This window comes from Meleagris gallopavo, chromosome 5 (genome assembly GCF_905368555.1).
Source record: "Meleagris gallopavo chromosome 5, MGAL_WU_HG_1.1, whole genome shotgun sequence".
NCBI lineage: Eukaryota > Metazoa > Chordata > Aves > Galliformes > Phasianidae > Meleagris > Meleagris gallopavo.
The window spans coordinates 8,629,723-8,655,375 of NC_139408.1; the positions used below are offsets into that span (position 1 = coordinate 8,629,723).

General features: G+C 35.4%; 1 protein-coding gene across 5 annotated transcripts in view; it reads left to right on the forward strand.

Moving 5' to 3' along the window:
* SBF2 (SET binding factor 2) overlaps positions 1–25,653 on the forward strand; it is a 240,596-nt gene that overhangs the window by 158,083 nt on the left and 56,860 nt on the right. For all 5 annotated transcript variants that reach the window (XM_085224144.1, XM_085224147.1, XM_085224148.1 and 2 more), the window contains one exon: positions 13,432–13,500. In XM_085224144.1, the coding sequence (XP_085080270.1) occupies positions 13,432–13,500 (69 nt within the window). The remainder of the gene's footprint in view (positions 1–13,431; positions 13,501–25,653) is intronic.

Sequence of the window (25,653 nt, forward strand, 5' to 3'; positions counted from 1 at the left end):
AAAATACCATATAGCAAAGATATTAATTTTATTGATCTTATGTAACTTCTAGTACCACAACGAAGGCAAAATGTACATATGAAAACAATAGGCATCAGAACTGATTCACTTAAAATCAGTCATGAAAACTTGTCTTGCAGAAACATGAAAGATCCTACCTGAAGTCTAATCGTCATGCCCTTGGTAGTTTTCATTCCTGGCTTCACACCTGTGAAGTGTGGAGCCTGGGAGCATCCTGTGCTTTCTAGTAAGAACAAGTGTACTAAAATAAATGAGTATTCTGATTATCCAAAAATTCACCTCTTTTGAGGTCACTTTGGAAACTCAATAGAGAACTGCCTGTTCTTCAATATGGTTTTCCACAAGAGCTTGGGAAAAATAGTGGATCACTCAGAAAACTTCTGGGTACAGAAACAAATTTTTTTTGATGTCACTATCCATTCAGACTTTTATCATTCTTCACTAATGCTATTAAATATTGTGATTTTTTTAGAGATGAGAGTTAGGATTTGTTAGGGAGAGGGGGTCTTTTTGCTATGTCTGGTTAAACCAGGTCATATTTAACAAACGTACCTAAGTCAACATGTTTTCTAGATGTATGTTTCTTCCACAACAGTTCTAAAACTTTTAGCTTCACTTACAGATATATACATTTAAGGGAGCATCAGGAGAAGTAAGGATGTTTGCATAGAGAGGGAGGGAGAATCATCTGCTCACAGTTACCTCTTGGTAAAGGGACTCTTCTGTATTTTACAAAAAAACAACCAATCAAATAACAGCAAACTGCTTAAATCTCCTAAGTCTATTCTTACCTGATTTTCAAGATTAAAAAAATAAAATAAAATAGAATGAGTGTGTTTCTTAGCTTTCTTGTTAATAAGAGATTGACTTTAGAGGTCCTCAGGGGTAGCTGAAATTCTAGTGGAGCCTGTAGTCTCCATGGTAGTGATGAAATGTCATTGGCTACTCAGGCAACAGCCTAATAAGAAAGTAATCTTGAACAAATTAGTTTCCGATGAAGTCGTTTTAAGTCATAACCTAAATATGCTCAAAAATCTCCAGTAAAAGTTTTCCTGAGAGAAACCTTTCCAAAAATTAATGGTAAGACTCAATACAACACTTGATCACGGACATTATATGAGCTGCAAAACCTGCTTGTACCATACCACTGTAAAAACATGACTCTATCACAATTTTGTATAAATACATAATTATTTAGAAATAAAAACTGAAACATTTAAGTAAAAATTAGTTTGGCTGGCAGTTTTGAGTTCAGGAAGAGACACCTGTGGAATCTTGTTTTGTATACCTTTCTTTGTCTCCTATTTCTTCTTCTCTACCATTTGTTTCAGCACGAGAGTGCCTCTTTGTTGTTGTTTTTGTTTGTTTGTTGCCCTTCTTGTTATTTACTTTCTCATATTTAGTGTAGAATCTTAGAATAGCCCTGATAGGGAAGGACATCAAAAGGTCATCAGGTCCAACCTGCAGCTGAGGATGTTGATGTTCTGTGTGTGAGATCAAGACACCAGATATGTTCTCCCACCAAGTGGGGTTGAGGACAGGGGAGATTAGTCTGTTTTCAGTTTTCCAGGCAAGTGCAAGAAAGCATTTTGAGGGTGTACATTTCTGAGCTTTGCTCTGAGGAGCCAGGACTCACTTTCTGTACATTCAACAGCTTGCTCTTCTTCACGCTTCAGAAGTTCTGTGTTCTTCTTACTACATTTAGCATTCACCATTTAGCAGCCATTTAAAAATTAATATTAAATATCTTCCATTTATTTTATTATCACTCTGTAGTGATTTCTCCAACTTAATTTTTTTCTCATGACTGCCAAATAAATTTCTAATTGTTATTACAGAATAGTTGTATCTTTGTTGACAGCGTTTAGGAAGTCACTTGTATAATCAATGAATATAAAGATGTTACAATTATGAAATAAGAGTTTGGCTAAACAGGCTATGATAACAAAAAGAGAATAGATAGAATGTTTACCCACATCCTGGGCTCACTGCAGAACTCCAGAGAAGGGGATCTGCAGAAGAGATCCTTCCCCACTGGCAGTCAGCTCTTAAATGTGTGTAGGAGAGGTGGAGCCAGGCTCCACCCCTTCCGGTAGCTCAGGAGAATTGCCTTCACCTGTGCTCCCGTGGCTGACTCATTGCTCACCTCAGGTGATCAATCAGAGGTTCAGGCCGTGATTCACTAGTTACCATACATCACTGCATCAGTATAACATAACCTAGAAGTCTGCTGTTCTGTAACTTTCTGCATTTTACATTAATTTAACACTTCTTCATATCTTGTTTTGATTCACTATTTACTTACTAGATGTATATGTTTTACAGAAATGTTTGCAGTACAGTCAGGTTCTGCAATAATCATCTAATGATTACCAGCATTATGGTATTACTCTGTAGGTTTACTTTCTGATTACTGGTAAGCTAGTTGACAGGTGGCATACTTTTCCCAGTACTTTATCTGTTCCAATCCTCCTGCCTCCTCCCACCCTGAGCTTCCTCTTCTCCAGACTGAACATCCCCAACTCTCTCAGCCCTCCCTCATGTGTGAGATGCTCCAGCCCGTTCATCATCTTTGTGTCCCTGCATTGAACTCTCTTCCAAAATCAGGCATTCACTATGTTTACATATGTATGTATTTCTATGAATGTATATGCACCCAGATGAAATACTCATATTATTTTAGGTATTGATAAAAGCTTCCAATCGTTTGATTTGTTATGAGTTTGTTACTGCTATAAGATAGCATAACCCATGTTTTTGTTGTCTGCTGAAAACAATTGTGTTGGCTGAAGGGATGCTAACAAAATAAAAATGCAGCACATAGGGTATTCCTGTATTTAACTCATTCATAAAGGATCTGAATCCAACATTAATACTAAGGTATTTTCTAGAGATTTTCATTTAAATAAGATGTGCAGCACCCCCATGTTATTGCTGCAGTGGTGGTAAATTTTGGCAGACACTTGGCTGTCATATTTAAAGTCAGTTAAAAGAGTCATATACTTTGAAGACAGTAGTGACAATGTATGCTGTTCAGTTCTTGCGCCCATAGTTCAGTTCTTGTGCCCATAGTTCTTGTGTCCAGAGGTACTACTGCAATTGCCATGTTATGCTGTATGGTACCTTTCTAGGCTGATTAACCTGTTTACATACTGCATGCTCTCAGAACAGCTTGAACTGCATGTTTCTATTCCTTGTATGTTAGGACACCAAAGTGGAGTATAAATGCTTCACAGCATTCTAAACTTTGGATTTCCTGGTGCCATGTGGAAATCCCAGAGAGAAATATTAATATAAGAAATTTTAATACTGAAAAATACATTCACAATTGCCAGTTCAAAATTGTTTTACAGTTTATTCTGTTGTCTTTATTTCTCTCTCACAAGAAATAATAAAAATTTCATAGGAACACTGTTCCCACTTGCCATACTTGTTATATTGAACCACAAAAGCCTGAGATTTCAAATAAAGCCTGCATCCGTATGAAAGAAGCTGCTGTACATGCAATGGAAAGTACAACCTGTACACTTAAAGCACTTCACAGTAAGTTAAATGAAACATCTATATTCTCCTAAGATTTCTTTCCTGTAGCTTAAACACTTCTATTAGAATGTATATATTTCACTGATGAATGTTATCTTAGAAGAAGCAGTGCTGTACTAAATCAAGCAGCTCTTAAAATGTTTGAATCTCTTGAGCTTTCCAGGCTTTTCAAAAACATTCTTCCTTGCTCATGCAGATTTGATGTCTTAATCAAGATGGACATTGCTCAGCAACATGCTACATTACCATGCCCAACATATGTCCTTTACTTTCCCACATTTGCTTTAGTTATTGTTATCTGTGAGCCATTTAAACAACCTTTAGTGACCAGAGTTATATAACCATAAATTTGTTGTTGGTTTCTTTTTTGCCTTAAGTTTGAGTTTTGAATTGAACAACTTGTACAATAACTTTTATTAAAGTTGTTAAAATGTAGCTACTTTCTGAAATTCAACAGAAAAACTTACATTGTAGTCTGTTAAGGAGCTGAGAAGTCTGGCTGCAGGGTTGGCAGCGAGAAATTTAGGTTTCATCAAATTCACTAGTGCAACTAAGGAAATGTCATTTGTGCCTAAGCATGTGCCTAGGACCTTACTGACTTTCTGAAGATTCACAGCCTTGTAAGAGGCAGAATTACGACAAAAAAAATCTGCTTCCAGCAGCTGACACTTGTTTTGTGAATCAGAAATGGAGCTGCACCAATGAAGCTGATCCAAAAAAACTTCTTCCATAAGCAGCTGGTCATTGTCATTCTTGTTGTCCTTTGGTGCAGCTGTATACAGACTGATATCTCTGCCAAAACTGTAGCAAAGTGTCTCAGTACTATCAAGGTTGGTGTAGAAAAGCTGAAACTGTTTAGCAACAAGATGTCAAATACAAATGCACCTCAAAAAGAAACTCCACTTCTCGCAGTTTGTAGGAGAAGCATGGCAGACATGTACGTGTGTTCCCAGAAGCAACTGCCAAAAACCCGTGGATGCAATTGGGATGTGCATATGTTTGTGTGCTTAACTGTATGTTTATATGTGTATATATATATGTAATTGACACCAGCTTTCTCTTTGGTGATTTTTTCCTGTTGTGCATAATTATTTACCTTTATGTATTTACTTAGTTTTTCTGGGTGATTTTCAGTTCTGCACTCTCCTGACAGTTCCTTTCCCATGAACAAAATTCTTAAACTCTCCAACTGTTTTGAATATATTTTTAAATAAGATGAGAATTTTTAGTATTTTTGACTTAGTACTAGATAGATATTTTTTCCTTTCTTTTCTTCCATAAGTCTTACCTGTTGTATCCAACTCTACTGTTTATTTCCTATATTTCTTTAAAAAATTCAATATTGTAGGTCTGTTAACTTCTCCTGCCAGTTGATTTTCTTATAATGCTTTTCTTTCCTGATGTCAAGGTACTTCATAATATTTACATTTCCTCTAATTTTGAGCATCTGTTCCATTCAGCTTCAATATTATGTAGTTTACCTATTCCTTGGAACTTTCTATACTCTAGAGAGTCTACAGCAATAAAGCAAGGTAATCCATTTTGCACCTTTTTCTGAATCTTAGAGCATGGTCTTACTTTGACAGGTTTAACGCAGCACATGATTCCAGGTGCTGTTCATACATAGCCTACACTTTTGCACAGCATATCCCATACTCAAGACTTTGCACTTGTCTTTGTTGAACTTGGTACGTTCTTGACAGTCCCATTCTCCAGCAGATGCTGGTTAATAGCAGTCTTCCCATTCAGCTATTTAGTGCTCCCTCAAATTTGTTATCATTGGTAAACATGATTAAGATGTATTTCATGCCACTTTCCACTTTCATTATAGAGTATTTGCCACAATATCAGCTCCTGAAAACATGACTCATGACTAGATCTCCTATTTAACTTTAAGCCATTAATCACTGTCTTTTCAGTGACGGTCCAGTCAGTTGTCCACTCACCCATGTGAAACATCTCTCCTCAACCTGTCTACTATACCAAAGGAGTCCATGTCAACAGTTCTGCTAAAGCCATGGTAGCATACTGTGTATCACTCAGATGCAGAGCTTGTTATTTCATCAGAGATGTTGATCGAACTTTTTCCCCTTATCAGCATGTGTTTCTGTCCTCAACCAATTTCTTGTTTCTCGTGTATCTGAAAATGCTTTCTATGAGGACTTGCTCCCTAAGGTGAGATAGTCCAGACTAGATCTCCCAAACCTCCATGAAGGTCTTGTCCAACATTTTCATTTCTGTTTCTCCAAAAAGTCAGTCATAATTAACACAGTACCTTTAAGAAACTTCAGAGTTTAGAAGTTGTTAGTGAGGGTCTTTAGCATAATTAAAAATTGCTGTACCGTCAAAAATAGTCTCCTTTATAGTTTTCCTTTCTAGGTATCTAAACTTTTGTGCACTAATAAAGGTTTCATCTTGATAGAAGAAATATTTTGGTTTTTATGAGAGCAAATAATATTTTTCTAAAATGAAAGACTGATTTCTCAATGAATCACTTTTTATACCCATAGAAATCTAATACTAAAAAGGTGTTAATTCATAATAAGTTTAAAAACTCATATGTAATGTGCACTAATGATGTGTGATGCATTTTTATTGCAAGTTTTAAAATTAGAAAAATCCCAGAAGTTTAACAAAGAAGAATAAAATTAAGGAATGTGAACATACATATTTGAAAGTTTGTGACTTTTCTAATGAGTTATTAGAGATGCTGCTGTGCTCCAAATGGATGCTAGAATGCATAGGTATGTGTAGTATGTGCTTATGAACCAATTTGCTAAGCAATAATTGGACTACACTGGAATATTGCACCTATTTTAATAGTTTTTCTGTTATTGTAAACCTTTCTTTTTTTCTTTTTCTTTCTTTTTTTTTTTTTTTTGTTAACTAGCTCAATTAAATAGACTGTCTGTGAAGTGCTTTATAAAGTATCCAGTAGCTGTTTGGCAGCCTGGGACATTAGACTTACTCTGCAGTCTGTATATTGTGAATTAATCACCCCTTTTAAGCAGAATAGTTAACAAATATTGATCATTATTCAATCATGAATTACAATGCATTGTATCACTTGAGTGTTGTTTGTCAAATACTTTTTACAAATTACTATGCAGGACTTTTTATCACAGCTGGTGTAGTTTAAGGTTTGGACAGAGTCACTGTGAATGAAGCCCTGCTGTGAAATAAAAGTCAAAAGGCATCTTGGCATCCCAACCATTTCCTTGGGAGAAGATTACAGCCTGAGTATGTTGAACTTTATTGCCATGGGCCTCATGACAGTATTCAGAAACATGCATGGCATTTCTGTTAAAGAAACTCAGATGTGCTTAGACGCAAGGGATGGCATTCTTGTGTTTATCAGTATCTTAAGAGGAAAGGAAAGGAAAGGAAAGGAAAGGAAAGGAAAGGAAAGGAAAGGAAAGGAAAGGAAAGGAAAGGAAAGGAAAGGAAAGGAAAGGAAAGGAAAGGAAAGGAAAGGAAAGGAAAGGAAAGGAAAGGAAAGGAAAGGAAAGGAAAGGAAAGGAAAGGAAAGGAAAGGAAAGGAAAGGAAAGGAAAGGGTAGTGCTTTTTTATTCTTTTGGGGTACAGTAAAAATTCAAGAATGTGTAATTTATGCACATAAAAATTGAGGGTCCTGATTCCCTAAACATGATTTGTTGTAAAAAAAAAAGGAAATTATTGAATCCTAGTCAGAAATGTATTTGTTGAGAAAGAAAAAGGGGTGGAGAAATGGAGAGAAAATCTCAACAGCTCTGAGTGAAATGTCGTTGGCTTGCTGAGAGATCAAAAATATGATGAAGTTGTGTGGAGAAAATATGCTGCATTGTTAACTTCTGAATATATGAAATAAAGCAAAAGGAAACGTTTAGAAAATCAATGAAAATGATATGCTTGTGTGATTCCTTCTGAATTGCATCAATTAAATTCTGTCTTTTATAAGGGCAGACAAACCTATGAGAATTCAGGGTCAGGTAAAGCCAAATATGAAGTTCTTGATGGAATAAAATCCTTCCAATATGGAATGGGATCTCCTGTTGCCCTGAAAGGCAGGTTTGCAACATTTAGCATCTTACTGCTGACATCTGAGGTTTCTTAATGAAGTGATTGTTATGAAGGCTCATGGTCAGGCAGGATGACCACACTCTAAACAAATTGGTGAGGATTTTTCTGGGTTGGGTGCTATTCCTTTGTCATCACCTTTGGCCACCTGTATTACTATACAGCAATCTCACTGTTTTGTAATAGCCATAGAAAGTGAAGTTTTACATCTGGCATAAGTCAGAGCACAGGTGAAGTCTGTCCAATATGGGCTTCCTCTGCTGTCAGACAGTCACCAAGTAGCAGTCTGAGAAGTTGCATTTCAAAAGCTCATAGCATGATTGTAGTGAATGTTAAAGCTGAAAACAAGAAGTAGTAAGAGCTTAAAGTTTTTGTTTTTATCTATCAAGAATCAGTGCAACAGTACATAATTGGAACAAAAGTTAAATTAAAAACTTGAAGTAGGAAGTAACAAATGTAAAATGTGCTGCGGTCAATTATGAAGAAAGGCCCTGGGCAGCCTGGTCTGATATTAAATGTTGGTGGCCCTGTCTGTGGCAGGGGGGTCAGAGATTCATGATCCTTGAGGTCCCTTCCAACCCAAGCCATTCTGTGATTTGTGAGTTAATAGTTTTGAAACAGTCTAAATCCTTACCAAAATGTGAAGCGTAAGAAGTAATGAGAGTTAAATACTCAGTAACTACTAATGTATGATAGTATCTTCCATGTTTCATGTATATTCTCACGGTTCTGTTAATAGATTAGTCTACAAGTAATCAGCTATATGGGTCTTCCAAGTATGTCTTCATATCCTGTCTCTCAAGTCCCAGAAGAATTGTATCTAGCTTAAAAAAATTTCAGTAAAGTTGGATTTCATCTTTGGTGACAAGAAAAATAAGAACTTTTGATCCCATTATAAAGAAGCAGTAGTTAGTAGTGCTGCTAATTTTACTAGGCAAACTGCATAGGAATGCCAGAAAGCTACCATACGCTCACTTTCACTGAAAAGACTATGTTGTTCATTTCAGTAAGAAAACTTCATCCAAAATGTCAGAAAAATCAGATTCCAGAGTTTCTTTTGAAGATAATTATAAGCTGTTAATAATAAGCAATGTAATCAATTAGTGTCGTACTTGGTTTATTTCAGCAAATTCTGAGTATTGTTCCAGAGGATGGATTTGGCTGTAGGGTTAAATCTTGCAATTTAAATGCTTCTAAAATTAATGCCTGTTCCGAATTCAACTATTTTTTGTCTGCTTTCATTCAAGGCAACATATAATTACATTAGATGTAATGAGTACAGTGTAAAACTGGTAATTTGTTTACTTGGATTTTTAACTCTGCTAAAGCTGAATATAAAGAGTATTGGTCATAACATTGATCAACATGGAATAAGTATTCCTTTTGAAATCCTGTGGTGTTTTAGGTGCTTCTTTCAAATCAGAATGAGACTTGGCAATAACCTGTATTTGAATGAAAGTCTTGCTTTTTTCTATTAAGGAAATTAAATATTAAGGATTGTGGTAGATTACATCTGTAACAGCACCGTGGGTATTTCTGAGGTGCTAGAATGTCTTTAATTTCATTGTTTGGTGAATTTGGGTGGATCTTATGTTTGGTTTTGATAACAGCCTACCACTTTTTGCAGTTTGATTGCATAAATATTTCATTTATTTATTTAGATGCATCAATTATTGTAATTATATGTAATGAGAATGAATGATTTATGTAAAATCAGCTAATTAAAATTAAGTTCTAATTTTGAATTCAGTTGGAGTTCTACGTGGTGAATCCCTACTCCTCAAATGGACCATTTTTTTCTAGATTGGACTATTGAATTCTTTACTACTTTAGATGAAAAGTATTAAGAAGACTAGGTTTCAGTAAAAACCTACCTCCATAGTACATCCATAATAACAAAAATTAAATTCAAGCACCAATGAGATCATCTGAGAATTTGAAACAAGTATTTCACCTGTAATTTTTAGCTAATGTTCTTACTGTGCACATTTGTGACCTTACAGATGCTAAATTAGCAAATCTTATCTTAGCACTTTAAAAAAAATGCAGTTCTAACATTTCTGGCTTTTTTTTTAATTGTTTATGAGCATAGTCCTGCACTGTGATGAATGCTCTTGGTCTTCATGAAGATGGGCAGCATCCAGTACTTCTTAGGAATTACAGTGCAGTAGTGATGATTCCTTCAGTATTTTTAATGAAGTGTACACACCCCAGATTGTACTGGTAAAAAGTCCCACACTTAGTCAAGAGCTGCCATTTGTAGCTTACTAGGTTGAAGGCATTTGCTGCATGTTCAATTCATGTGTTAGGCTTATGAATTATTCTATTTATTTATAGTGCTGTTGAATGTAAAGCAGAATTGGGTCCTAGGTTTTCTATGTAGTCAGATTGCTATAGATCATATAAATATAGATATAGATCACCACAAATGTGGTTTCCTTTCAGAAAGCTTATTGTCCAAAGCAGCATACAGTTTAATACAGCCATATTCTTTACCAACTAGTACTTAATGAGAGAGACTTTCAGGGTGGATTGATTTAGAAGGAAAATTGTACCTGAGTAGAAAACTTCAAATGTTATCAGGTTTAATAAATGTTATCAGGTTTTTCAAATGTTTTCAGGCTTAAATAGACATTTAATATGTCTCTCCCGGAATTTTTATCATGTGACTAAAGGAAAACAGAAGTCTCTAAATATCATATATTTTCTGTGACCTGCTCAAGAAAGTGTGTAAGTCTGTGCCTAACTATCACTGTTCTGCTCCCTTGAAGTTGCTCTTGTAGCCAATGGAAGATCATTGGGTACTAAAGGAGTTTTTGAATTCACGCGTGGACCTCAAGGAAAAATTTTACTTGGGGTGGCTTTTGTTTGCTGTTCAATGCTAGGATTGGACTGTGGAGGAATTCTCAATTTGATGACGACAAGCTACCTTTTCCAAATAGAAGTTCAAGTCAATACTTGTTCTGAAATCGTCAGATCTTCACCCTACTTAGATGTGGATTCAAAGCACGCTGCACATGGCACACATGGCATGATGGAACTCCAAAATTCGCTGTCATAAGGCATTGATTCTTAAAAATTCATTGTTGAGAATAATTGTTCCTCCCCATCACTACCCTTTATGTTTCAACTTTATTGTGTTATAGTGTAAGAAAACAGCACTAATTATTTTTATTTTTGATTTGCATACTCCTGTAAGAGATATTTTTCACGATTGGTAGACATTGTTATATGTAAAGCAGCTGTGTTTCTTTTTTCCAAGAGCCAAAATTCATTAAACACAATACATATATGACATTTCCAGTACTTTGGTTTGCATGTAAATTGAGAGGCTACGATTTTGCTATAATAGCTCCGTTCGCTGTTGTGTTGTGTCATGCTACTAGAAGGAAGACAAATAGCTGGTTAATCTCACTATTCTCAAAACAACAGTATTGTACTTAATTCCAAAATGAGATCATTTTACAGGTTTTGTCATGCGCTACAGATGAAAATATATGTAGATAATACCTCCATACTACAAGTCCAGGGGGTACTGCTGACACAGAGTATGTGGAGAATTTCATACTTGCAAGAAGGAATGGAAAAATAATACACGATGTTGTTTGTGTGGTGGTGATATATATCTTTGGGACATATGTTAGCTCTTGGAATATTGGATGCTCTCTAGGTGAAGATGCATTGTTCAGTTTTAATAAAAATATTTTTATGTATATTTTGGGTAAAAGCCAAAACTCTTACAAATAATTTGAGCTGAAGGATTAAGTAGATATCTTGAAACAATCAGGATGGATTGTTTGGTAACTGGTTATGACAGAGCACTTACAGAAATAGGGTAATGTATTTCCTTAAAAATTTTGGAGTACTTTTGAATGTTGTAAAGTCTGATTTTACATTTGGCATTTTCATTCTAATTCTAACATATCCTTATGTTAACCTACAAGTTTCACGTGGGGATTGGGCCTATCTTTAGCAATAGAAAATAATGCAGAAATTGAGAATGAAATGCAGCTGTGGCTATGTCCTTCATTGTTGCTGTTTGGACATCTAATTAAAAAGAGTCTATAAACAGATTTTAGGTATTTACATACATGTCAGAATACTGACAGGAATTGTTAAAACATACATCACATTTCTCAGTGTCTACTTTTCTTACTGTTTTTCTCTACCAGATTGGAATGAGTTATAGAGTCTGAACAGTTGCACACCGTTTGTTTTCCATACATGGTTAGCATATATTCATTCGTACTGAGTTAGACAAGATAAAGCTTTCAGTTAGCCTGTACAGAAATAAAGCTTCTCATCTATTAATCTATTGTATGCTTTTTCAAAACAGATATATGAGTAATATTCTAACTGTTCCTTTATTTGTGTATGGCCAGTGATACTTTGTTTAGGCTAGCTTTATCAACAAAAGATTAAGTATTTGTTACTGGAAGGATGAAATGGACTTCTAAAGTAATGAACAGTAAACTGAGAACAATAAAGTAAGAACAGTCTAGTTGTGAGCTTTTTGATCTATTGTTTTAAACCTGCAGTCCATGATCAGACCAGCCTTTTGAAAAGTAGCACTGGGGGGACTAAAAGTAACATCCTAATGATCATAGAATCATAGAACGGCCTGTGTTGAAAAGGACCACAATGATCATCTAGTTTCAATCCCCCTGCTACGTGCAGGGTCACCAACCATTTATGACTGTTCTTGCAATGTGTATTTTATATTTCTGCTATCAGAGTTGCCAGGTTTTTCTTTTTAAAGAACTCCAGGGAGGAATATGGTGAGATGAAGACATAAATGAAAACTCTGACAGAGGATCATGTGCAATATTTCTATTTCGTAATTTTATCAGGTGTTACATAGAACTAATAGAAGAGTAATTTGTGTTGAAGGGTACCCACTGCAGGAGGGAATATTCAAAATATTGACATGAGTTGTTCAAATAGAAATGTTGTTTTCCCATTCATCATTCAGGGACACAGTGGTGCTACATTTGTCATGTAAAAGTATGTGTGCTAATTAAAAAAAATTTAGTAAAGAAAAAAAAGAAAAAGTATATCTTTTTTAACTTACTGAATATTTTGGTTCTGTTTTTAAAGTCTTAAAAAATCAAGTAGTTTGTTTTTCAAACTATTAGATTACATTCCACATCTAATTTCTTAAAAGACTTCCATAATAAGATCACTATTTTTATCAGTGCAATTAGTAGCTGATTTACTTTGACATGCCACTTTCAGCCTAGAGTGGCACGAATGATACACTTGGCTGTTGAATGAGGCATTCTGAGATTGTGAAGAGAGTAGGTTTTCATCTTCTTTTGAAGTTTATGTTATGCCAAGCTTCTGTAGAGTCTGCAGAGGTGATTGTTTCATATTAAATAAATGTTCCTTTCTTCGTATACACTTTTGGAAGTACATTCTTTGGCCGTCACATCACTTCTGTTTTACAAAATGTAGATTTTCTGTGGACCAGAATGGAAGCAAGCTATGTTTTTATTGTTTCCTGAATGAATAATATGTTTATATGTAAATTTTGTTGGTAATCTTGTCTTTCAGACATAGGAATGGAGAACACTGCTAATAAATTCCTTAAATTAGAAAAATCTTGGCAATAGCCATCTAGAAGAAATTGAGGCACAATATGTATGTGTACACCCACCAACCCATCTATGTTTGTCTTATATTATACCAAGTGATTAAAATATACATTACATCTAAGAAAGATAGAGGGACTACATAAGGCTGAAATGAAATTATGCTACACATAAAATTGAAAATGATTTTTCTTATTTTCTTCATATGTTTCTCTTGAAGGATTGCTCGTCATCAGAAGAATATAGTGTTGCTGCAGCCTTGCTACCCCTGACAACTGCTTTCTATAGGGTAAGTTCTCAGTAACTTCAGTAAAAAGGGCTCCTGTTTTTTTATGTTTTTATGTAAATTGTTAAATGGAAGAAAGTAAAAATGAGAGGTGCATGCTTAGTATCATGAGTGCTGAAATAAGATTATTTGTGTTTTAATCTCATAATCAAGAAGGCAAGCTGCATTGAATGTAGAATAGTTTCTTCTGTATGTTTCTAAGTTTCAGTAGAAGTACTGAGATCTTGCACAATTTCTCTCACAAAAAGTTCACTGAAATCTTCTGTGTGATGAAATACTTCCCTACTTACTATTTAACTGAAATTATACTTTCAGAAGTTATGAGACCCCGGATGTAAATAGCATGATGATTTTTTAATGTTCCAGACCTGAACTGAAAAAATAAAGTAACCTGACTGTTGCTTGCAAAAGCCAGCTGTTAATGCATAATAGAAAAAGAATTTTGTTTTTCCCAGATCTAATCCTCAGGTTCAGTGATGGTCCCCTTTGGTATGTCCCATTAGATACAATTGTTTGGCAGAAGTACTTATTTTGGTATAAAACTAAGTTATTCATACTAAACACAAACTGATGTGTTTTTCAGAGCATAAGATCTGTAGACAAACTTTATAGTGGCTAGTTAAAATTAACAGTTTACATGTTTTATTTGGAATTTGAGTCAAAGTGAAGCTTTTTGAAGCATTTTTCAGTTTCTCCAGAGGTTTTCAGTATTTCATCCTAGAGTATGAGTATGTTATACCTGAAATGAAGCTGCATAGGAGCAATGATCTGGATGAATATTCTTGAATTAAGAGAAATGAGTAACATTCTTTAACCCCCTTCAAATTTTCCTTTATAATCTTTTGGAGGATTCTCATTCTACAGTTAAATGAAACTAATGTTCCTCTTTCCCTATTTTGGGAATAAATCCTATCAAATCCTGCTGCATCTTTTTTCCCTTGGCCTCCCTGCTTTGAACATATTGCTAAACAGTTTATAGTCTTCTGTTCGCTGGATTTTTTTTCATAGAAATCCTAGACTGTAAAAGCTGTTTAACAAGGCATATTACTGTTCTGTCTGTGATAAGTCTGTAGGAAGATCCAAACTGAAATTCAAATCATTTGAGGGGAATGAATTGTGTTTATTAAAAGAACATTCTAACAAAGCTGGTACAAATGCATTGTCAAATTATGCCATGGCTTTTTCTAATGAATTGCTTGTCTATTTCATTAAATTAGCATGTATAGCATTGTTTATACATACATTCATGCATACACGCTTCAAGCTGTATTTCATTTTTCTATAGGCGAAGTACAGGTTTTACAATACTTCTGCTTCAGTATGCAAAAATGTCTTGTTTCTGTTGTAAGTGCAATTGTTTTTATCCTTTCCAAAAATTGTGAAGTAGTGCTTGGAAGTATGCACTTGTTTTTACTGATGCTCTTGTTATCAGAACACCATGTTTAGTGCCAGAAGCGTATTAAATATTATTTCATATGGCCACATTAAAAATACACAGTGTTCTTGGTAGCCAGGGATAGATTTTTTGTGTTTCATTGTTGTTACTTCTCAACTGGATTCTAGTTAAAGTTAGCATTAAGAAAGCCTAAGAACACTGTAGAATTATATCAATTAAATAGTTATATCATCATCTCTATTTGCTATTATTACGAATTATTATGGGAAATTATGATGGGGTTCCATTACAACATTTAATTGTTAATGTAATTCCTGTCACTTGAAATAAAATAATAAAAAGAAGATCCACAGTGTCAAAATTCTGTTGATTGAGGACTGTTGTGCATCTGAAATATTAAGTTTCAAGAATGCATTCATTTTGTTACCTGGCATAAAAGAGAGCACCAATGTGTCAACGGTTTACGGGCTGGTTCGGCCTGGTTCCGTGACTAGAAGGGCAGAGGGATCCGCAGATCCGCACCCCCGGAAAAGGAAAATAGGGGACCCCGAAATAATTGAAAACAGCGGCAACAATCTGAGGTGAAACAAACTAATTTACTAAATATAGTATCAGCAGAATATAAGGAGAGAGAGAGACTGTGTGTCTGGAAGGTGGATCGGCCTCACCACAACGCTGAGATGAGAAGTGCAGTCCAGTTGAGCCGATGAAGATGCGCAGGCAGAGAAGCACAGACGGAGAAGCGCAGGCAGAGAAGCGCAGGCAGAGAAGCGCAAGCGAAGCAGTGCAGGCAAAGAAGAGAGCATCAGGTGACCTTGCCAGGAGTTCTATCTCCTCGCTGACCGCAAAGCCCCCTGGGGAAACGTAGCTCTTCTTCTCCTCTGGACAGGCACCCGGAACTTGAGCATCAGCAGTCAAACCCCCAGTGCATTACATGATGTTATGATGTGGAATACTGATAACCAAAAATCATGAAACCATGACACAATGCAACAATTATTTGTTCTTCCTAAGTAGGTTTACTTGCACAGTGCACACAGTGCAGACACCAACTATTTGAGAGGCATAAATGAAAAGAAAGATGTGTTTCCATGTGAGTGCAGCAAATGAAACTAAGAAACCAAGTAGAAAGGGAAATATATTTCTAGAGGCAGTGCTTTAAGGTTCTAGAAGAGTCTGATGAAGTAGCAAAAGCTCTGACCTTCAGGTATTTAAAAATATTCTTGGGAAAACAGTAAAAAATATATAATAAAGAATGAAATGTAACTATAAATAAAGAATTAAATACATAAAGTAAGGAACATGCTTGTGTCATGTGTCAGGTTTTATCCATATCCTGATGGTTTTGCTCACAGAGGTTAGTTTGGGGTGTTTCTACATCTTTCTAATCAAAACGACAAGAAACGTTATGCATGCAGCATCCAGCCAACCCTTGGGATGTCTACTGAAATTTCAGGATTCCTACTCTTGAAGTCTGGTGATTGACCTGTTGTAAAACTCGATCAGATAGGATTCGATCACAGAAGTAGTCTGACTCTCAGCTGTCAGGGTTAAATAGACAAGAAATCAGTACTGTTACATATTTTTGGTCAGTAGAAAGACTTGAATTTTTTCTACAAAAAATGGTCACAATGCTCTTTGAAAATGTTTTAAATATTAGACATGAGCAAAATGTGACTCATCAGTGACAGTGGACTTTTTAATGTGTACTGTTAATGACACAAAAACAAACATCTTTTTCTTCTGAGTTAGAGAAAGGTTTTAGTTTACTGTTAGTAATACTGTTGGAATTTTGTTTAAAATTGAAACAATATAAATAAAATGTTCTTATACATGAATTTTTCCATGTACTTTTGGGGTACAGATGGCCCATGCTTGTTTGGCATGCAATCACTTCTCTCTGTGTGTAATAAGATAGAAATGTAGTATTCTGTATTGCTACAGTAAAGAGTTCTTTTTCTCTGTGTGGCAAGACAAAAAGGATATATCTTAATTTTGATTTCATTTTGTTACTGCCTGAAGGAATACAGCTTGGCCTTGTATAATTTGCCTTGTCAAATTCACAAAATTTGGATATGCCATTTCAGTTATGTCTCTTTATAAGCTGGCAAGTTGTAGTGCAGATTGTGCTGTAATTCTTGAAGGTTCGATGTGCTGCAAGAGCAACGATTTTTTGTAAGCACCAGTTTCACCCTGTCCACTGGAGAACAGGCAGAGTGAGCAAAGTGTCTCTTCCCCAGTGCTATTCCAAGCCTCAGTCAGCCTGCTTCTCCTGTGATCCCTCCCTTTTCAACTAAAGTGATGTTCTCCAGTCTGATCCTTCTGGGAAGCGTTGGAGACTAGGATTGATTTTTCTTTTTATTCTATGCTTGTAAACTGCCAAATTTTGAGTAAAATTTCAGTTGGTTATGGATGCTAATTACATTCTATAATATACAGTGAAACATTAGAGAAATACTGTGTGGAACAGGACTCAGTGAAATCTGCAGGTTTTGGCTTAAATGTTCACGGGCATGTCTGCCCATTTAGCATTTGTACTCTATATACTTACGCCTTTCCCTATAGAGAAGAAAGTAGAATTGATAGAATTACTTCTAAAAAGTCTATCAGTTGTAAGGGCATTTTGTAAAGATGGAAGAGGCAATACTAGAGAACTTCAGAGTAGTTTATCATATTGTATATTTTGCAATCAAACTCTTTCCAAGAGATACCTGATTCCAAGTTAATTATGTAACAGTAGCATCATAATTGAAAATGTTCCCTCTCTTGTTCAACATCAGTTACAAAGTTAGAGAAACTGCTGATTTGGGAATCAGTTCCATTTTTGTGTCTTTATCAGGCAAATCTTGCAGTTGGTATCAGCTGGAATCAGGGGAATATTGATCCAATGGTATGCTTAAAAAAAAAACAATGTGGAAAATTTGGTACTAATATTTGTTACATTGCACTAAATTATATATATCTTAATTTTTATTTTAGGATTTGTATAAATACCATGAAAGTATATTAATTTTTATTTTAAGATTAGTATAAATACCATGAAATTGTGTATAGTTAGTGGATGACACAGTTGATTTTGAAAAGCAAAATTCTTGTGTTCTTTATTTTTTAACAATTTAATATGAGTTGTCATTCTTAACTTGTGTTCTTGTTCACCTGTGTTTGGCCCAGTTAATACTTATAAGCAGCAGTATTGCTGCTTAGCCTTCTAGAAGGCTAAAAAATTTCTGTAGGGTGTTAGCTGTCAGTATTTGATAGATTTTCATCCTTACTTCTAACTGCTGTTTTTCCTTCTAATGGTTTACATCTTACTCTGATGTGCTTGGGATGAAACCACTTTTACTTTAGCATTCTCCACTCTTGAATTGTGCTGGCTTTTGTTTAGGAAACTCCCATCTTGAAAGATCTCCTTTATTATGCTGACAAGAAGTTTTGTCATTTTCCATTAGTTTTCCTCTTCTGTCTCTATTCTGCCAGTTCTGATGGTATCTTAGTCCATGTAAATTTTTTCATGACTGAAACTGTATTAAATAACATCATTTTTAGTAGAGTTCTTACTCTTTTTTAATCCATTCTCATAATTTCTATTAGTGATTACTTAAATGAAAATATATTTAAGTCTCATGCTTAAAAACAACAAGAACATATCTGTATAATATAACAGATACTATGTAAGAAACAGAACCACAAAGAAGAAAATGTACGCAGACAGTAGTGTAATTAATCACAAGGGAGAGAAGAAATCTTTTTCTGCAGTACTTCTAATGAAGATGTAAGTGTCAAAAGAATTATGTATTAACAGCAAAATCTAGAAGTGAAAGCTATCTTATTAACAGAGCTTCTTCGTATGAGCAAACATTCCAACGTTTCAGCTCCTGATACCAATATAGTTGTAAGGAGAGACACTGGAAACAAGAAGGGAAAATGTAAAATGTCATGATATACAGGCATCGTTTTGCAGAATTAGAAATGGATTTTACTCCTTTCAGGTGATGTATATCTTGTAAGAAGGAAATAGCTGTTTAAGCTTTAGGATGAGGTCAGTAACTAGACTTCTGGAATTGAACAAAACCACAATGCAATGTATTTACAACATAAGCCGTGTTTAAAAATCTGAATTAAATATGTCAATTGCTTTTCCGTTTATCATCTTGTATAACAGATCTTCATTCAGAGATAGTAGTCATCTTGCACATAATCAAGCTGACAGGCAAAATATTAAGAGCTGTCTACAATATTATCAAACGTGTATATTAGCATTATTTGCATTGCTGGAAAATCTAGGAGCCTTAATTGTGGACCATAACAACTGGTCTTTCATGCCAAATAACACAAAGATAACGATCCCTATCCTTAAGAGTTTATGATACAAATTTGAAGTAAGTATTAATACTTGAAGCCAGACAGCTTAAGGCACAGCGAGGAAGATGTAGTACCCTATTAGTTTATTGATGTCACACAAATGCAGTCTTTTACTGACTTTTGAGGGAGGATGATGAAGATACTTGGTAGGTGCTCGTGAATTTGAGTGTGATCCTTGAAGAAAGTTGGACAGTGGTGGTCAAAGTTCTGTCAGTGTTTCCAAACATTCTCTCAGCCAAATGCTCTTATTACATTCATAAGAAGATCCTTTCATATAAAGATTATAATTCAGCCTACTACTTGATTAAAAAGCAATCATTCTTTTTAAGTAAAGGCAGGACTCTATGGGCTCTTCTTAGCCCATAGACTGGTTTTGCAGTATCGTTAATGTCAACATGTCTCTGACCCTTAATATTTTAGTTTGGATATTTTGTTTTTGAATGGATAGATGTCTGCAGAATGGACTTTTTTGTCTTCACAGGTAGCACATATCTGAAGTTCATAGCTATTTTTATGTGAAAAAAATCTGGAAAATGTAAAATAGGAAAATGTGATATGATTCTTCAGCACATTTGTGGGAGGAGCTGCACAGTTTTTTTTTTAAAGTTTGTCTTTATAAGGAATTTTGGAAGAGAATTACTGAATTGCTTCAACTTCTCTCTCTCTTGAAGAAGCTTGCTTTCCCAGAATGATAACATCATGACCAATATGAAGGGAACTTTGCCGTCTTCCTCAGTGGTTTGTGGCAGGAAGTAGTTGGTCAGGGAAGAAAAAAAAAAGAAAAAAAAAAAAGAAAAAAAAAAAAAAGGAAAAAAACATTCCTTCCCCTGTGCCTAAATAAAATAAAAAGTAAAGATAAATATTGCAGTAAGTGCTTAGTTCTGTTACTGGGGATCTGATCTACTATTTCTTAGAACAAACAGGAGCCTTTCCGTTGTATTGTCACAAGCATTGGCTTACATAATTTATAACTGTTCCTGATTCCACTTGAAGTCATTTTCTATCAACAACACAGAATTCTGGTTTGGTTTGCCCGTAACAATATTAGTCATAGCACATCCCTTTACATTATTGTTAATTCCAGGAGATATTATAGCCTTATATAAATATTTCTTCGTTTAGAATTTTCACCGCGGAAGAATTTCTGGTAGTTTAATTATAATCTCCATTAAAGCTTCTGTTCTTGAAGAAACATCAGTCTGAAGTAACTGAGTCCCATTCTTTTTCTTTATCTGTAAGTTCCATTTCAGTTCTCTGTAACTAACGTCCAGGAGAATGAAACATGCGTTCCTATATGAAAATATACAATTCCTTGATTTTAGTGATATCGGTTTCATTAGGGCATAATTATTTGTCATGGTTCGGATAGTAGTATTTTATATTTCCAGAAAAGGTGGTGAGGAAGATAAATGCTCATACATTTCTGTACACTGTCTGTTGTGAATTTTCTATACTAGACATCAACACTTTAAAGTGGGATGTGGATAAATGGATTTAAAATTGATTATTCCCCCTTTCAGTATAAATAGATGCTCTGTTAACTGGGCTTTAAGTTTCATGTCAGGACATCAATAATTCAGATTCTTTGGAGAGGATTTGGGATTTCCCAGGGTGATAAATGCAGTCACACGCATGCACGCTATCTGCTGAGTCACCTGATGCCAAAGGACTATGGTGAAATTTTAATCAATTTCAAAAAGCTCTGTCACAATTTGAAAAACTCTGAAGATTGATTCAACACTGCAGCTGAGAATTTGTGAAATCTGTCATTTATGTAATAGAACTAAACCTTGGAGAACAAAATCATCGTAATTTCTGTTATGAAATCAGAATTAAGAAAAAAAATAATGTTGGCAAAGAAAATGAATCAGCATGTTATCCGCTTGGAATCATAGCTTACTTAGAATGGTGAAATTCTAAAATGATTTGGTTGGTTGGTTTTAGTTTGTTTGGTATGGGTGTTTTTGGTTTTTTTACACCTTCTGAACATCCATACTTTTAGATGATCTTATTACCTTTTGTGATATCTATATAAAAGAACTTTGTAAATCTTACTGTTGCCTCTTTGGAGAAATAAGTGTTACTGTGTATTATTTAGTTTTACATGTACCGTTGTGTTAGCATACGTCTGTCTTGATACATCCGTATAGAATTTTGAGAATACTCTCTTTGGCTTTAAGTAATATATAGTAAATTATATGTAATCTTTAGCAGCTTCTGATTAAAGACAATATGCTTTTATGTGCTTAAGTCACTTTTGCCAGAAAACGTATGCAATAAGTAAAACTCCATCCAGAATTACATCCCAATTTTGCAAAATTCTAGAATTCTATTGCCCTCTGCTGGTTCACTGTGCCCACATGTGATTAGGTAGCACTGAGTTATAAGTGAATTGGACTTCCCTTATTTTTCATGGTGAAATAGTAGATTAGTAGTCTAATGAATCACTTGCTGCTCACGCATATTTTGAAGTAGAAATTAATCAGCATACAATGCTGTTTGGGGACTTTCTGAAGGTAGGAGAGGTGGCAGATGGTTTTATTTGATGTTTCTGAGGTTGGGGAATTGGAGAAGATGCTTGCTCTAATATTTTATGTCCTTGTTTTCCAACGTAATAAAAAGAAAGGAAATGTAGTAATTCTTACTTATGCTTTTTGTGTCCTTTCCCCACATTTTAATATAATATTTTTTTAATATTTAATTTTATATTGTAGACCAAGTGGAAAATCCATTTATTGAATTGAAATATGTATTTTTTACTGTTACTCATGTAGCACTCAGTCACGCTTGAAGACATAATTATGTACACTGATGTTTGCTTCAGTACTTGTATGCTGTGTTGAATATTGATACATGCATGATGTGGTGCAGTGTTGTATGCAAAGTTAATATATAAATAAGCCTCACTCCTACAGGTCAGACTACATAGTGTGGTTCTCTGCGCTTGTTAGAAGTCTTTGGAATGAATCAGGTGTCTGTGCGAGTACAGTAGACATGTGAATACCAGTCTGGGTTGTAGAATATGTTTATATGCAGAACTTGTTTATGTCATCTTGAGGAGGGGCATCGTGTTGCCTACAATTAGTGGTACCTAATCATGGCATGGTAATTGACTGAATAAACTGCTCTGAGATGGGGAGTAACACTTCCAAGTAGCTGTCTTGCTGTATCCTGAATGATCTATAAACTTATATTTGCAGATTTTGAGGGAGAATTCTACCTACAACGTAGAGAGTGCTTTCCTTTGGCATGCACAGAAGATTGGCAAGTGATTGCAATATCTTTCTCCCTGAAGTCAAGCAGATAAACTGTAGTATACTGATTCCTTGAGGAGTAGAGGAGGGAGTTTTTATTTGCACTGATCAGCAAACTCCTTCCCAATCTTCCTTCCTTTTCTCATCAAAAATATCTAAATTGATAGGCCAGAATACAAACTGGTGTCGGAAATGGTGTTTACTTCTGAAGGTCAGTGTTCTGGAAATACAGTGCTCTTGAGTTTGCTCCTTCAAGAGATAGGCAGTGAAATCTTAGGGAATACCTGTGAGAAAAGAGCAGTCTCAGGTATATTCATATTCTGTTTTTTTCTTCTCATTTATTAACACTTTTTCCAATTTTGTAGTGAAGAACTCCATCCTTTGCTTTGCTAGAATAAACATCCTTTCTTCTTTAATCTTGTGTGATGTAGCAGATAGTGATGGATGAGCTATTGTCAGTGGTTTTTTTCCTTTTCCCTTTTTTTTTTTTTTTTTTTCTCCCAGAAAGGGACAATCTAAATAGTGTAATGTCATAAACAAGCTGTTTGGGCACCTGAACCTCACAGTTCTTCTGGGAGCTCTGCGAGTATCATTTTCTGAACTAGAAGTATCCAGTGCCAGGAAATGGAGAAAAACATCTAGGCAGATGCTATCTTGCTTCTGGGAGTAATGCAGATATAATGCCTGATGGCAGGAAGTTGCATATAGTCACACATAGGAAGTCCCAAGTCTATCGTGTGTTTTCTCAGACTGCAGGATGTAATTCATTGTTTTTATATGTGTGACATTTGTTTCATATGTATTGTGGCTGGGAGGGGTGGGCTTTTGTTGTTGTTTAAGTACCTTTAGTCTTTTGAGAGAAGTCTGAGTACTTAGAAGAATATAACTCATTTTCAGGGTGCTATTGCAACTTACACCTCAATGCTCATGCTATTACAGACTGCTTTAGATAAAGGACTTTTCCTGTTCAGAACTATTTTTTTTTTATTTCTTTTGTGAAGTTTTTTATTTTAAGTTCTTAAGAACTCCTTTACAAATAGGAAATTTTTTTGCTGCCTCATGCGTTCATCCTGTCTGGCAGAAATTAATTATTAGGATAGGGAGAAAGTAACTATACATGTCAGTATAGCTCAGTTGTCCAATGGAAAGGTAGGTGAAGATTCATGTTATATATTTAGCATTGCTTGATAGAAAACACTGAAATTCTGTTTTACTTTAATTAGAGAAGTCCTGTGCAAATTTATTTCAATGCAACAGTAAACAATGGGGCCCATCTGACATACTAGAGTAGTTTCCATTGTAGGCTGACTAAGCATTCTCAGAGTAGAGAATATTATATACACTTAAAGCTTCATGGAATGCTTCTATTTGTACCAAGAATATTTTAATGCAGGGATTTTGACTGCCTAGGAGCAGCCATGTACTTCTTAAGGTTGGTATTCATACTGCTTTTTCACAAATAAATTAATGGAAACATGGTGAAAATCCAAAGCAATTTTGCCCAAAATAATTGGCAGAGCTGAGCTGACTTTGATTCAGTGTTCTGGCCACTACTAGGTTTTGCCATTTGTTTCAATACTTTCAGCAGGTGATGAGATCCCTCTCATCATCATATTATTTATGACAGTTTAGCTTTTTAATGGATTTTCTTTCATCCTTTTGTAAACAGACTATTTTTATGTCGTCTAGAAGTTAACTGTCACTACTGATTTACGTCACTATACTTGAACATAAATCTCCGTCCTTTAAAAATTGTGATTTGTACATGGCTGTTAGTGGTTTTAAATCATGAATGAAGGCCGAGTATCTAAAAACCCCTCAGCTTTTCTGTCATATTCAGACCTACGTGAAAATCATTTGCTTCATTTTTATTTCTGGAGCACTTCATATTGACCTACAGTTATGACTCTAGACTTCCATTCAAACTTTCAGACTAAGTAAGGCCAGGCTTGGAGTACTGTGTTCAGTTCTGTGCTCCTCAGCCTAAGAAGAGACAGGAAACTACTGGAGAGTGCCCTGTGAAGGGGCACAAAGATGATGAAGGGATTGGAGTATCTCACACTTGGAGGAGGGCTCAGGGAGCTGGGGCTGTTCAGTCTGGAGGCGAGGAAGCACAGTGTTTGTGGGGGGGGGATGATGGATCTCATCAATGTGTGTAAGTACCTATAGAGAGAGTGCAGAGAGGATGGAGCCAGGCTCTTTTTGGTGGTTCCTTGTGTCAGAGCAAGAGGCAGCAGGCACAAACTGGAAGACAGGATGTTCCCTCGGAACACTGTGGAATGCTTCTTTACTGCAGGGGTTGGTTGTGACAGGGCACTGCACAGGCTGCCCAAAGGGTTGTGGAGTCTCCACTGCTAGAGATCTTCAAAAGCCATCTGGACATGGGCCTGGGCAGCCTGTTCTGTGTGGCACTGCTTAAGCAGGGGGCTGGGCCAGACAAACTCCAGAGAGCCCTTCCTACCTCGACCACACTGTGATCACTAGGAGACTATCTGAGCTGTTCTGTTCTGTGATTTAACAGCTACTTCAAAGCTGGGAGCTATTACTATGCCATGTGATATCATTTCCTGTGAGCTGCCATAAGCTGCATCACAACTGAAACCTGGGAGTCTAGTCTAAACAAACATCTTATGTTTCAGCCCGTATAGAATAACAAAAACCTCATTTAATGTGATTTGCATCGTCCACATAGGCAGTTTTTTAAAAAAGTTATCATGGAATGTTGATGCAATTGTACTTGGTGAAATAAAATTTATCAGTTTTTGCTGATTAATTCCAAGAATATATTTCAATTGGCTAATTTTTAGTAGCATGCTACAAATTATTTCTTCAAACATACCATTTCAAAGGACCTTGTCTTTGATTGGGAATGAATAAATGGCACATGATCGGGACTTTCAGTTCATGTTGTACTTGGAAGAGCATAGCATGGAAAACAGTTCAAAGAATTGCAAAACCAAAAATCTGTAAACCAGACACTGAAATTTTCAGTAACAATTTTCTAGCCTTCCACCTAAGTGTTCCCAGGGCTTACTAAGAAGGATCATATGTAGTGGCTGATGGTACAATTGTACAATTATAAATGTGAAATGAAGTAGTATTTATGCTCTAGAACAAATTGTATTACAATATGAACATTAAAGT